This window comes from Neovison vison, chromosome 5, assembly GCF_020171115.1.
Source record: "Neovison vison isolate M4711 chromosome 5, ASM_NN_V1, whole genome shotgun sequence".
Classification (NCBI taxonomy): Eukaryota; Metazoa; Chordata; class Mammalia; order Carnivora; family Mustelidae; genus Neogale; species Neogale vison.
In genome coordinates this window covers 13046184-13057961 of record NC_058095.1, presented here as the reverse complement: position 1 = coordinate 13057961, position 11778 = coordinate 13046184, and the positions used below count along the sequence as shown (strand labels likewise).

At 54.4% G+C, this 11778-nt stretch overlaps 1 protein-coding gene across 1 annotated transcript; it reads right to left on the bottom strand.

Annotated features, from left to right (window-relative positions):
- Nucleotides 1-1340: 1340 nt before the first annotated feature.
- On the bottom strand, nucleotides 1341-11057 carry CACNG5 (calcium voltage-gated channel auxiliary subunit gamma 5). Its single transcript, XM_044250360.1, has 5 exons — nucleotides 10788-11057; nucleotides 9213-9299; nucleotides 8064-8204; nucleotides 4547-4692; nucleotides 1341-4239 (listed from the first exon to the last, which is right to left on the bottom strand). Exons 1-5 carry the CDS (start codon nucleotides 10981-10983, stop codon nucleotides 3982-3984), a joined length of 828 nt encoding a protein of 275 aa, XP_044106295.1. The 5' UTR covers nucleotides 10984-11057; the 3' UTR covers nucleotides 1341-3981.
- Between the last annotated feature and the right edge of the window lie 721 nt (nucleotides 11058-11778).

Genomic DNA, 11778 nt, shown 5'->3' with positions numbered 1-11778 from the left:
GCAGAGCAGAGGGCTCGGTGTGTGCAGATACCCAAGGACGCGCTCCCTCGGCAGAAAACTTTCACTCAGAAGTGGACAGGAGGATTAAACTTGAGTACACACGAGAAAGTCGAGCAGGTCCTGGGAGGGTGAGAGCTGTCCAAGGTCCTAGAACAGAGGTCTAGGATCCCAGCGCTGTTGTAGGTGGGAATCCAGAGACTAGAGTTCTGCACCCGTCCTAGGTCCTGAGGGGCTCTGGCTGAGCTACGGCTCACCACCCTCCCCCAACTGTGGGAAGTGTCAAGTCTGCCCACAGCAGCCACCGAACCTTGCTGTCACGGCTGAGCTCACACCTGTGGTGCCTGCTGGGTCCTGGCATGTGTGGCACATTCGGTGGAATCCTTTTAGCCGCACCCACTCAGAAGCTGTAGCATTTGTGTTCCAGAGGCTAATCAACCTCTCCCTGGGCTGTATTCACATGCAGGCACGTATTCATGGAGTGTGGGATACCGGTCAAGACTGGAGGGACTGCCAGCCAGCTCTGTGCCCTCATCAGGAAGATGGGCTCAGCTGGAGGGGCCACCTGCCAAGGAAAAGAGCCCGGGGCCTGGCTGGGCTGACTACCTCCACCCCCACACTCCCCCCACCTGCCCTACAGTTCTTAAGATGGAATGCCATTTCCCCTGCTCTCCTCTGCCCTTTATCCACTTGTGGTGGTGAATTCGCTGTGTCAGCTCGGCTGGGCCATGGGGCCCAGATATTATTCTGGCAGTTTCTGTGAAGGTGGGCTTTGGATGAGATTGACATTTGAATCAGTGGACTCTGAGTAAAGCAGATCACTCTTTAGAACGTGCTGGGCTTTGTCCAATTGGCTGAAGTCCGAAATAGAAAAAAGACGGATCCATCCCGAGCAAGAAGGAAACACACCAGCAGACCCCCTTCAGACTCACACTGCAACTCTCCCCTGAGTCTGTGGGCTGACTTTCTCCTCCATCTGACTTTGCATTTGCTCAGCCTCCACCACCATAAACACCAATTCTTTAAAATAAACCTCCCCATGTATACCCCATTGGTTCCATTTCTCTGGAGAACCCTAATATATGGCTTTTGTTCAGGAAAGGAGAGGGGCCAAACATGAAGGAGGGGGCTCCCCTGCTCCATCACTGAGAAGCCCATGATATTTATGGATTTGTCCCCAGTGCCTTCCCATCAACTCCGTCCACAGCCCTGGTAACAGACCATTCCTCTGAAGGTCATCTGGTGGGGCAGGCGGTGTCCCTGAGTCACCCCCGGGGCAAGGAGGAGGCTGGGGAGTTCCACAGGGGAGGGAACTGGCAGTTTCGGAATTGTTCCTGCGTGACCACTGGTTGAGTGCTTTTATTCCAGAATATACCATCAGACTTCAGTGTATTACCCTCCCTCTCCAAGTTTTTGAAGGTGAGAAAAAAAAAATCTCAGTGTGTTTTCTTCAAGTGCTTGAGGAAATCAGCAAGTGCATTGGGAAAGGACCCTAATTATAATTTCTGAGTTTATACACTTTAATATTTGACTAAAGCCTTTGATTGTGGAAAGACGCTGCAAATAGGCCCCCCAGTTCTGAAACCAACAAAGAGACGGAAAGGAAGCTGTAATCATTGTGCTATGATTGATCTATCCCCCGTCCCTCGTGAGGGAGGACAATGACCCAGAACCTGACCTAAGATAAGCATCAACTACACCTTCGCAAGACACGAGGTGCTTGACTTAGCAACCTAGGCTCCAGGCCAATCAAGGCTCATCCTAATGACGTCACAGTCAACAATCAGGTTGTGTTGGGGAGTGGGTTCTATTTTTTCCATGTGCACACACAAGCCTGGCACAGTGACAGAGAAAGGGAGCTTAAGGGACAGAAAAGTACATTTTAGGAGGGTAGTAACATTGACCACACAGGAGAAGGGCACATCTAAACAACTGTCCAGTTTGAAAATGCTGCCTACTGGTCTGCACGTACACTACCTGATTCTTTTCCTGCAGAGGAGAACGTGGTTTCTGTCTGGGTTTACGGTCGCTATCAGTTTCGAGGCAAGGCTCGAAAAGTCACGTTGGATGGCAATCTGGAGCTTTCTATGCAAGGCTGAATCACTAGAGTTGGGGGCGGGTGTGTGGAAGAGGGTGGCTTGGGGATCATTTGGACCAAGCCCCTCAGAGCAGATGGGGTTGCCCAAGGATCCATGTTCAGATGGTAGCTGAACGGGGACCACAACTGTCTTCTCGAATCTTCCCCCCCTACTGTGCTGTGAGCAAGTGGAACAGTTCAGCCACAAAGTGACCTGCCTGTACCTGCTGGTTGCATGCCTGTCCCCACACCCCTAAGTTCTATGTTGCGCTCCTCACCTCCAGAAGCTGGGAATGGGACCCAGAACCTGGGAATGAGACAGGGCCTTTAAACAGGGGATGACGTTCAAATCAGGCTCTGAGGATGGGCTCTAATTCAATCTGGCTGGTGTCCTGCTGAGAGGGAATGTGGACACCAGGGGTGGGCACACAAGCAAGGAAAAGACCGTGGGAAGACATGTTGAGAAGACAGCCACCATCTGCAAGCCAAGGAGAGGTCTCAGAAGACAGCCGACCTGCTGCTATCCTGATTCCGGACTTCTGGTCTCCAGCATGTGAAAGCCCGGTCTTATTTTGCTACTCACAACCTCAGAACTGGAAATGCACACACTGAGAGGGAGCCTGGAGAACCGGGGCGCGGTCACGTCCTGCCTTGGGCCTTCCACTGATCCCTCCGTCCCTGGCCCCTGTGGACTTCACGCAAGGTGCTTGGTACCTCCCAGCTCAAATTTGCTACTAGGAAAATGGGCATCACCCTGCCTCACCTTCTGGAAGGATCTGGCTGCCTCCATATGTCCCCAGTCCAGGAAGCGGATAGCGCCCTGTGTTAGGATTAAATGACAACCCCCATATATTCACGGGCACCCATAGGAGAGCAGCTGGACCTTTCCAAGGCTGGCTTTTGACTCAAAATGCACTAAGTGTCGCCAAATCTAGCTCCAAATCCCAGGCAGCCTCTTTAAAAGCTGCCTTCTACTTACGTGGTATAGATGTGTATCTACATGGTCAGAGTTTAGGGCCTTGGACCAGAAATACTGCCCATGTGAGCAGGGACAGTATCCCCAGGGCCTCATAATACTAACAGTGCCTGATAATACTAATGGGGACCTGCCAAAGTCTGATGTTCTCCTTGTCAGAGTCACTTCTTGGGTTAAGGCATTAAGGACCCCTGTTAAGTATGTTATAGGGGGCCATACATATTAAGACATCATCAGCCATTAACACCTCTTTGTGACTTCATCAGAGTGGCCTCAGACCCACTCTTACGCCCTTAGGGACCAAGATCCCAGGCAGCTGAGTCCTGGTGGAAAGAAAGGAAGGAAGATTCAGAGCCTATGGGGGGAGGGGGAGATGGAGAGCACAGAAAGGTGTGCTGTGCGGATGGGGGTGGGTAACCAAAAAGATAAAGGATTTCACAAGGAAAGCTGCTTGGCAATTCTGAACCAGCAGGACCTCCATAGGAAAGTCCCCTTCTTGGCCTGATGGCGCAGATCATGAACAGGAAGGTCAGGCTAGTTGGTAGGCACACAAGTCCCGCTGGGTGTGTGTAGGGAACTTGGCCTGCGGCCATGAGGTTGGGCGCTTAGGGACAATTACACAGCTGGAAAGGACGCCTCTCCCGGGAAAGGGGAGAGCAGTGGGAGTGATTGGCACTCAGGAGGCGGGGCTACGCTCGCGCTCTCGGCCAATCAGCTTGCCCGCTGGCCCCGGACTCGCGACACCCAGCCTGGGGCAGTCGGAGTTACTCTGGTGGGGGGAAGATGTGGAGACAACATGGGTCGAGTGACAACAGCAAAGCGTGGGGGCAGCCTGGGCCTGTCAACCAAGGGCCTGGGGCTGCCAGACCATCGGGGGAGCATGGGAAGGGCTCTCTGGCTGTCCACCGTCCAGGGAGGGAGGCGGCGAGGCTCAGCAGGGGGACGAGGACATCTGGTCGTAGTCGGGGCACTTGAGCAGGGCTGGGTAGTTGCTGTTCATCTGCAGGGAGGCGTCGCTGGAGATGTCGGAGGGGCTGCGGCCCCGGACCCAGGCGTCCGGGTGTAGGAACTGGCCTGAGTAATCGGAGCAGTTGCTCAGACGAGGCCGGTAGAAGCTGGGGTGCGGCCGGTACATGTCCTCGGCGGTGTACCGCTTCATGAACAGGTACACGGACATCACTCCGGCGCTCTGCCGGGAGGAGGGGGCAGAGCGCTCACTGCCGGGGGCCTGGCCTTGCTGTCCGGCTGGGGCTGGGGTCTGCATGGCGGGGGGCGGCCACCAGAGCCGCTGGAGCCGGGAGGGGACGTGGACAGGGGTGGGGGGGGCAGAGAAGGGGTGCCGGGGAGGAGCCCCCACCCCGAGCCCCAGAAGGTGGGAGAGTGACACCTTGTGGGGAGGAAAAAGGGCAGCAGAGTGGGTGGGGCCGGGGTGCTTGTCCAGACCCTGCTCCCCCTGGGCAGTGCCCCGCCCCGACCTCACCTGTGGGGAGGTTTACCTCAGTCAAAAGGAAAGAGATGGCCGCGAAGGCAAACGACCAGCCGTACTTGTAGTTGAAATAGGTCTCTGCGTCCTTGGTCCTGTTGAGCATCTCGTCGTTGATGCTGGAGATGTAGAGCACCAGGCCCACCACCAGAGAGAGGCCTGTGGCAAGGCAAGGGGTGCTTGGTGAGCAGGCCCCTGGGGTTTGCTGATGGGGCACCCACCTCCCCTTGGGGTTCAGGCAATAATGCTCTCATTTGGGGCTTGAAGGAGAGCAGGTACTGTCCTCCTAAAGACCTTGTTTGGACCATGACCCCCTGAAAGCAGAGAGCTGTGGTGAAAAAGCCCCCTGTCCAGCCACCTTCTGAAACACAGAAGTCCACGGCTGTCACCTTACCTGCCCATGGGAATCACCTGTCTGATATACTTGCCTGAGCCCCGTGCCAGACCTTCTGGGTCACTTGGCCTGGGCGGGGGCCCTGACACTGCCATCCTCAAAGCTCCCGGCTAACGCTAAGGGGAACTAAGGGTGCATCCACTGAGCCAGCAAGTGGCTTTTGCTAAACTGAGGAATAAGACAGGCTCCCCTGACCGAGGCAGCCAGGGCCTCCGATCCCTAGCTCCCTAACATCCTTGCAGAGACTCAGTGGCCCATGATCTTCACAGCACCGCCAACAACATCAGTGACACAATGAGATCCTGAGGCAGGAGGGGTAAAGCGAGTTTATCCAGGGTTTGGCAAGCGATAAATCAAGAGGCCAGCAGGGACCAAACTTCTGCTCCATTGTACAAGGGACCGCCTCAGGCACTGGACCCTCGGTTAGTTACTGTCACCGAATCAGGACATAATTAATTACTCTGTTTTGAGCTGCTCAGGCGTAATTCCACTCACATGATTAAACTAGGGCATCCTGAAGGAGGAACATTAAAGAAAAAGAGGTGTGATTCAGGCCTTTCTTGGCCTTCAACTCAGGCTGGAATCACTGCTGGCCCAAGGGAACCCTCTCTGTTGTTATTAAAACAACTTCGTGTGGCCCCATTCATTCAGAGATTTCTGCTCCTGTTGCCTGCTGCTGGAAAGGCCTCAGGGGCCTCAAAGCTACTATAGGGCCTTGACTCTTCTGAAGCTCATAGAAAGATAAAGGAAAAGTTTAACCCCTGAGTCTGTACCTCTTGGACTAGGTGGAAATATCACCATGCAGAAGACAGGCTGAGGACACTGCAGGTGCCCAAGAAATATTTGTTGGACTGATGGGTGGAAGGGGGGGAGGTGAGCGGATTAATAGATGGAAGAATGGGGGGAAGAGGGGTGGCTAGGTTGAAAAACAGGTGGACTGGATGGACAGGATGAAGGGAAGAAAGGATGGAGAAAGAAGTTAAGAAAGGGAAGAAAGAAGGAAGGGAAGGGAAGAAAGGAGGAAGGAAAGGGAAGGGACGAGAAGGGAGGGGAAAGGAGGAAGGAAGGAGGGAAGGAGGAGGCTATACTGATAAGAAAATGTTGAGAAAAGGAACCTAAACTGGCTTGGGAGTCAGGTGGCCATCAGAACACCTGGTGACAAGAGCTCTTTTACTCCCTTCCCTCCCTCCCTCCCTTTCTTCTTTCTTCCCTCTATCCATCCACCACCCACCATCCATCCATCCACCCATCCACCCACCATCCATCCGTCTACCCATCCATCCATCCATCCATCCATCCGTCTACCCAACCATCCATCCATTCATCCATCTGTCTACCCATCCATCCACCCATCCACCCACCATCCATCCGTCTACTCAACCATCCATCCATCCATCCATCCATTATTCAAGCCATCCACCTACCCATCTTCCATCTTCCATCTACTCCCGAGGCCCTCCCTTGTCTGAAGTGCTATCTCCAAAAGAAAAGGTCCTCGTGAAAATGTACAGGTCACCTTAAAGGGGAGAAAGAGCCTACCTTTTTTTCCCACATTCTCTTGCCTTCTCACTCGGAGCACTCCCCGTGAGTAACCACATCCCTACCCCTGGTTCCCTCTCCTACTCCCCACGTGGTTAGCTCCTAATCTCTATTTTTGGGTTCAGGCCCCTTCCATGAACGTCAGAGGTTCAGCCTCTGATGTCAGCCTTTGGGACTCCTCCTCTTAGATGTTACATGGACACCTCAAACCCAGCATTTCCCACACTAAACTCATGAACTTGGCCCAAATTTGCTGCATCTTCTGTGGTCTCTAGATTAAGCATGGATATGCCATCCACCCACTGCCCAAGCAAGAACTTAGCACCATCCTTGAATCTTTTCTTGAAAGCCTAGTCTTGTCCCGTTGAGTTGATCCCCAAATGTCACCCTGAATCCTGTCATTTCTCTCTCCTATCATCCCCTTAGTGTCGGCCACCATCCCCTCTCTCCTGTGCACTGAAATAGTCCCACACCTGCTCTCCCTGCCCCTGTCTCACTCCCTTCCTTCCCTCCATTCCCCAGAGTGGTCATTCTAAAATCCCCAAAGATGACCATATCGTCATCCCTCAACTCAAAATGCTTTTGAGGTTTCTCACAATGTCCCAAATCCATAAGGCATCATTAGATGTCTTCCCGTCTCCCTCCTGCTACATTCCACCTTCCATTCCCACCATAACGAGCAATGCACTCCCCAGTGCTCAGCCCCTCTTTCCTCCAGGCTCCCTTTCCAAACCCACCTGCAACCTCACTCCTTTACCTATTTCTTCGTCATCCTTCAGCTCCCCTTCTGGTGGTCTTCCCTGAACAACCCTTGGTCTGAGTTTCAGTCACTGCTCTTGGCCCCCATAGCAGTCCTGGCTTGTCCTGCTGTGTTCATATTTATGTCTACTTGTTTCTTTCTCTCACTCTGCTGACCTTTTTGTGGGCAGTGATGCCAGCACTCAGAATAAGAAGGCCTGGGAGAAAAGAAAGAAAGAAAGAAAGAAAGAAGAAAGAGAGGAAAGAGGAGAAAGAAAGAAAGAAAGAAAAAGGAGAAAAGAAAAGAAAAAAGAAAGAAAAGAGAAAAGAAAAAACAAGACAAGACAAGACAAGACAGACAAGCTGGTGTCTCTCCAGGAAGAGAGATCCGTGTTTAAGGGACCTGGGTATGGACATTGACTGGAAAGTGAAAGGGGACAGTTCGAGTCTCCTGATGACAGCTGAGGTCTGGGAGTGAGGGGGCCATGATTCCAAAGGCAGATTGTACTTACCTTTCATGCAAAATCAGGAAGAAATAGCCCCTTCAAAAATAAGAATGCTCATTATTGGTGCAACTAAGAAGTCAGAGGTGGTGACAAATGGGCAGTGAGGAGAGAGCCCCAGGCTGAAATCGCAGCTCTGCCCCAGGTGAGCCTGGCAGATCTCTCCTCCTCCAGGGGTCATGGATGGGCTCGAGGTCATCAGAGGTCCCCCCCGACCCAGTTCTGTCCGAGGCTCTGACTCAGCCACCCTGGTGCTAGGGCAGAGCCAAAGCTGTGATCACACTTCCTAGAGCAGAGCCATGGAGGAGTCAAATGTCGGGAGCTGTGAGTGCATGGAAGAAAACCGTACAGCTTACCTGAGAGGATGAAGAAGATGCCGGAGACAAAGGCAAGTATTGTCCTGTGGGGACGGATGTGTCCGATGTTGCTCAGGATAAACCCAATGAACATGAAGAAGAGGCTGACCAGGGGGAACGGTGTGGCCGAGCGAATCATTTCTGATTAAGGGAACAAGAGGACACCGTTGGCCTCCCATGGCTTTACCTACTTACCTCCCCACCCAGGTGTTCCCAACAGGGTCTGCCAGCTGGCCCCCCAATCCCCTTGGCCTGCATGAGTTCTCTGGGTTCCCTCCCCTTCTTGAGTGGCCCAGGGATCTCCCAGCACTGGCAGGGCTTGTGTCCCTGAGGCAGGGTTGGGAGGTCTGACTTCAAGGGCCAACATGCTTCTGTCTTCTCTTCCAGCGCAAAATGCTCCCTCCTGGGCATCCAATATGGCAGCCGTGGAAGGGCTGGTCACGCGTCTCACTTCCTGTCTTGGGGGCATGAACCCTTGCCATGCACACAGGCATCTCTCTCTGAGGGTCATAAGAGACAGTTCCTGGCCTCTGTTGTCTTCAACTTATAATTTCTTGGGGAACGGTCTGCATAATTATATTTCATCTTTGTCCTCCCTGGAGTTTCCCAAGGGAGAAGAGTGTCTTCAATATTCATGGCGGGCCCCTCGACTACACCTGAGATTTTTCCAATCAGCTGACTCAGGATGGGGGCTGGAAAGACCAACCACGTGATTAGAAGGTGGGGTTTCGAGCCACGTGATCCAGGCCTGACTCTGGGAAGAGGACGGGGGTCTGGAGACTGTGTTCAGTCATGGGCTCACTTAATCACACCTCCATAATGAAGCCTGGTAAAAACTAGGCAGCAAAGCCTGGCTGGGGTTCCTGGTTAGTGAACACATCCATGTGTCAGGGTGGCGACCGTCCTGATTCCATGGGGAGAAGACATGCTCAACCCTCAGTGTCCTCCCAGATCTGGCCCTATGTGCCTCTTTATCTGAACTCTTGCTAGTAAAACTGTGATGAGAAGTATAGCGTTTTCCGGAGTTCTGTGGCTTATTCTAGCCATGTTTTGAACCTGAGGGCGATCACAGGAACCTTGCTTCTTCCCTCTGCCCTGCTCTGCTCTGTTCTAGCCAGGGAGCCAGGTCAGAAAGTCTGAGACACCTACTTAGAACATTGACGGTGGACTCCGACGTCAGCTGGGAGTTCATGGGCATCACGTACTCTATGGTGAAGCAGCGACCCCGCTCTTCCCCTGGGAAGACAAGCATCATTTCCATTTCCGCGTGATTCTTGAATGTGGATTTGAAGTTAATACGTTCAAATGGTATTCCCAAATGCTCCGGGGAGTCTCTGCCCCCCTGGGTTTGCACCTGGGCTGGATCTAAACCTAGAGGGCCCCATCCCTGGCGAGTGACCGGCAGTAGGGGTAGGGGTGCCTCCTGACGTCACATCCTTCCTAGAGAAGCACCCCCATGAAAGTGGACCCAGGCACCAAGAGTCGTACGAAACGCAGTCCTCAACTTGAGGTTGAGGGACACATCTGACCACCGTCTTGTTGCTCTGGGGCAGACTTGGCTGATGGCGGTGCATGGCGGGCTTTGATGGACCAGACCGCCCCCAAAGCCTTGTCCATCCTTTTGGAAGCCAGATCCTAGTGACTTCAAACTCTCCTTCAGACTTAAGTGGAGACTGGTGCCACATAGTTTAGGGCCATGGGAAGTGAGGTCAAGGTCAGATGCCATTTCCAGCATAGACCAATGAGTCACCAGGAGGCCAGGCCTTGAGGTGTGCTCCCTGCTGAATACCGCTGGGTGCCAACCACCGCTGTCATTCTCCAAAGCCCCACTATAAAGCTGGGAAAATCACAGGTTCCCTCTGCCCTGTGTGCATGGAAGGTGACAGGGCCCTTTTAGAAAGGCTCAGTAATCACCCTGGGGGGTGGTTCCAGCCAGCTCAGGCTGGTAACGGTCCTACAGGGCGTGGAGATGTTTGTCTTGTGCAGGCTGGTTCTGGGCCATGATAAAGGGATAAAGACAAAGTGTTTAGAATAGCAACTCAAGGGTTCTAGAGAAGTCCTCAAGAGCTGGAGGGAGGCCCAGATCGGCGGGAGCAAAACCCAAATCAGCTGGCGGATTCGGAAGGACCTACATCTGGGTTTTCTCCTCCTCATTTCACGGACTTGGAACAGGGCAACTGTCGGTATTTCCCATTCTGTAAACCAGTGGACCTGTGACATCGCGTCAGGGAGACTTGCTGCATCTTCATTTGCTTATTTGTGATGTGGAAATAAGTTGTGCCTTGGAGTTTTTTTGGGAAGCACTGGGATCCATAATTCCACGAGCTGAGGCACTCCAGGGCAGTGCCAGACCTGTGGGAGGCCAGCCCCGTTCATTCAGCCTGGGAGGCAGAGTGTGGGGAAGGGTGGGGAAGACGTGGCTACATTCATCTCTCAGGTCGGGGGCTGGGGACACAGGTCCCAGGGGACGACAGGACCTGCTCTAGTGGACACTGTGACTCAGGGCTTGAGTTTGGAGTGGGCCCTGGTCACTGCAGGGAGCCCCACCCAGAATTCACGAGGTCCATCCCCGGGGAACTTCCCCCCTCCCAGTGGGCATCTCTTCCCAGTGGTGGGGGAAGTGGGGGGGGGGATGGGGAGGCTCTCGGGCAGGTTTTCCTGGGGCGGGGGCAGGGGCTGCTCCTCTCTCTGGGGCAGGGCCGTCCCAACCTGCGGTGCCCTTACCTGCGAGGAAGCAGACACGCCACAGGCCCGAGTGCAGGGACATCTTGATCTCCGCGCTCTGGTTCTGGGGCAGGACCACCCCCTCCTCCAGGTAGAGCCAGTAGTCGGTGCTGACTGCGATGCCCAGGAGCCCCAGGCCGCAGACGGCAAAGACGCTGCTCAGCAGGGTCAGCGCCTTCCTCCCGCAGCCGCTCATCTTCCCAGAGGTCGCCGGGCGGCCTGCGGCCAAGGAAGCGGGCTCTGGAAGCAGGAGTGGGGGGGGGAGCTGACCGTAGCAGCCACAGCTCTGAGGAGGCCAAGATGTGGGGCCTGGGGGAGGAAACTCAAGTCAACCCCGTCTGGGTAACCGTCTGGGTAACAAAGACCCACAGGCGCTACGGGGGTGCTTCCTCTCTCCCCCTCAGGAATTCACAGCTTCCTGGACAGGCTAACTTCAGGGTTCTCCCTTTCCTGCAGCAACCCACTCCATCCACACGGAAGACAAGAGAAGCAACACTCTCCCTGCCCTGGAAGAGTTCCCATGAGAAGGACAAGGTACCCCCAGCACAACTGAAAAATGCAGCTTGAGATCTCCCCGAGAGCCTGAGGAGAAACGGAGGCACGACCTCTGCTGGGGCGGACTTCTCTGTGTTAAGAAGGACTCTGAGGTTCAAACGCACCTCGGCAGAGAGCATCAGGATCCAGAAGGGGAGGCAGCAGCAGCCTGAAGAGAAGAGAGAGGGGCAGAGAAGGCCCCTGGGAAAGAAAGGTGTCTTCCTCACAGACTCTAATCAGTTCTGGGTCAGCCCCAGCCAAGAAGCCGCTCCACAGTCCAAACCCAGGGGGCAGCTGGCCTCCAGGGGGAGTGGGGGCGGCAGGGGCAGCCTGCGGGTGCTGTCCACCGCCGCTCTCTCGTGCGGCCCACGTGGAGAACGACGGATCTCTGCTCCTCCGAATGTGACCCATGGACCGGCGGCATCGGCCTCACCCCAGAGCTTGTCCGAAAGTCAGA

Excerpts from the sequence above, each read along its gene's own strand:
- CACNG5 (XM_044250360.1), bottom strand. The coding sequence starts at position 10,983 with ATGAGCGGCTGCGGGAGGAAGGCGCTGACCCTGCTGAGCAGCGTCTTT. Across the intron at positions 8,205-9,212 it reads GTCCACCGTCAATGTTCTAA|AAATGATTCGCTCGGCCACA; the intron begins GTAGGTGTCTCA and ends TCCCTTAATCAG. Across the intron at positions 4,240-4,546 it reads TCTCTTTCCTTTTGACTGAG|AGCGCCGGAGTGATGTCCGT; the intron begins GTAAACCTCCCC and ends TCCTCCCGGCAG.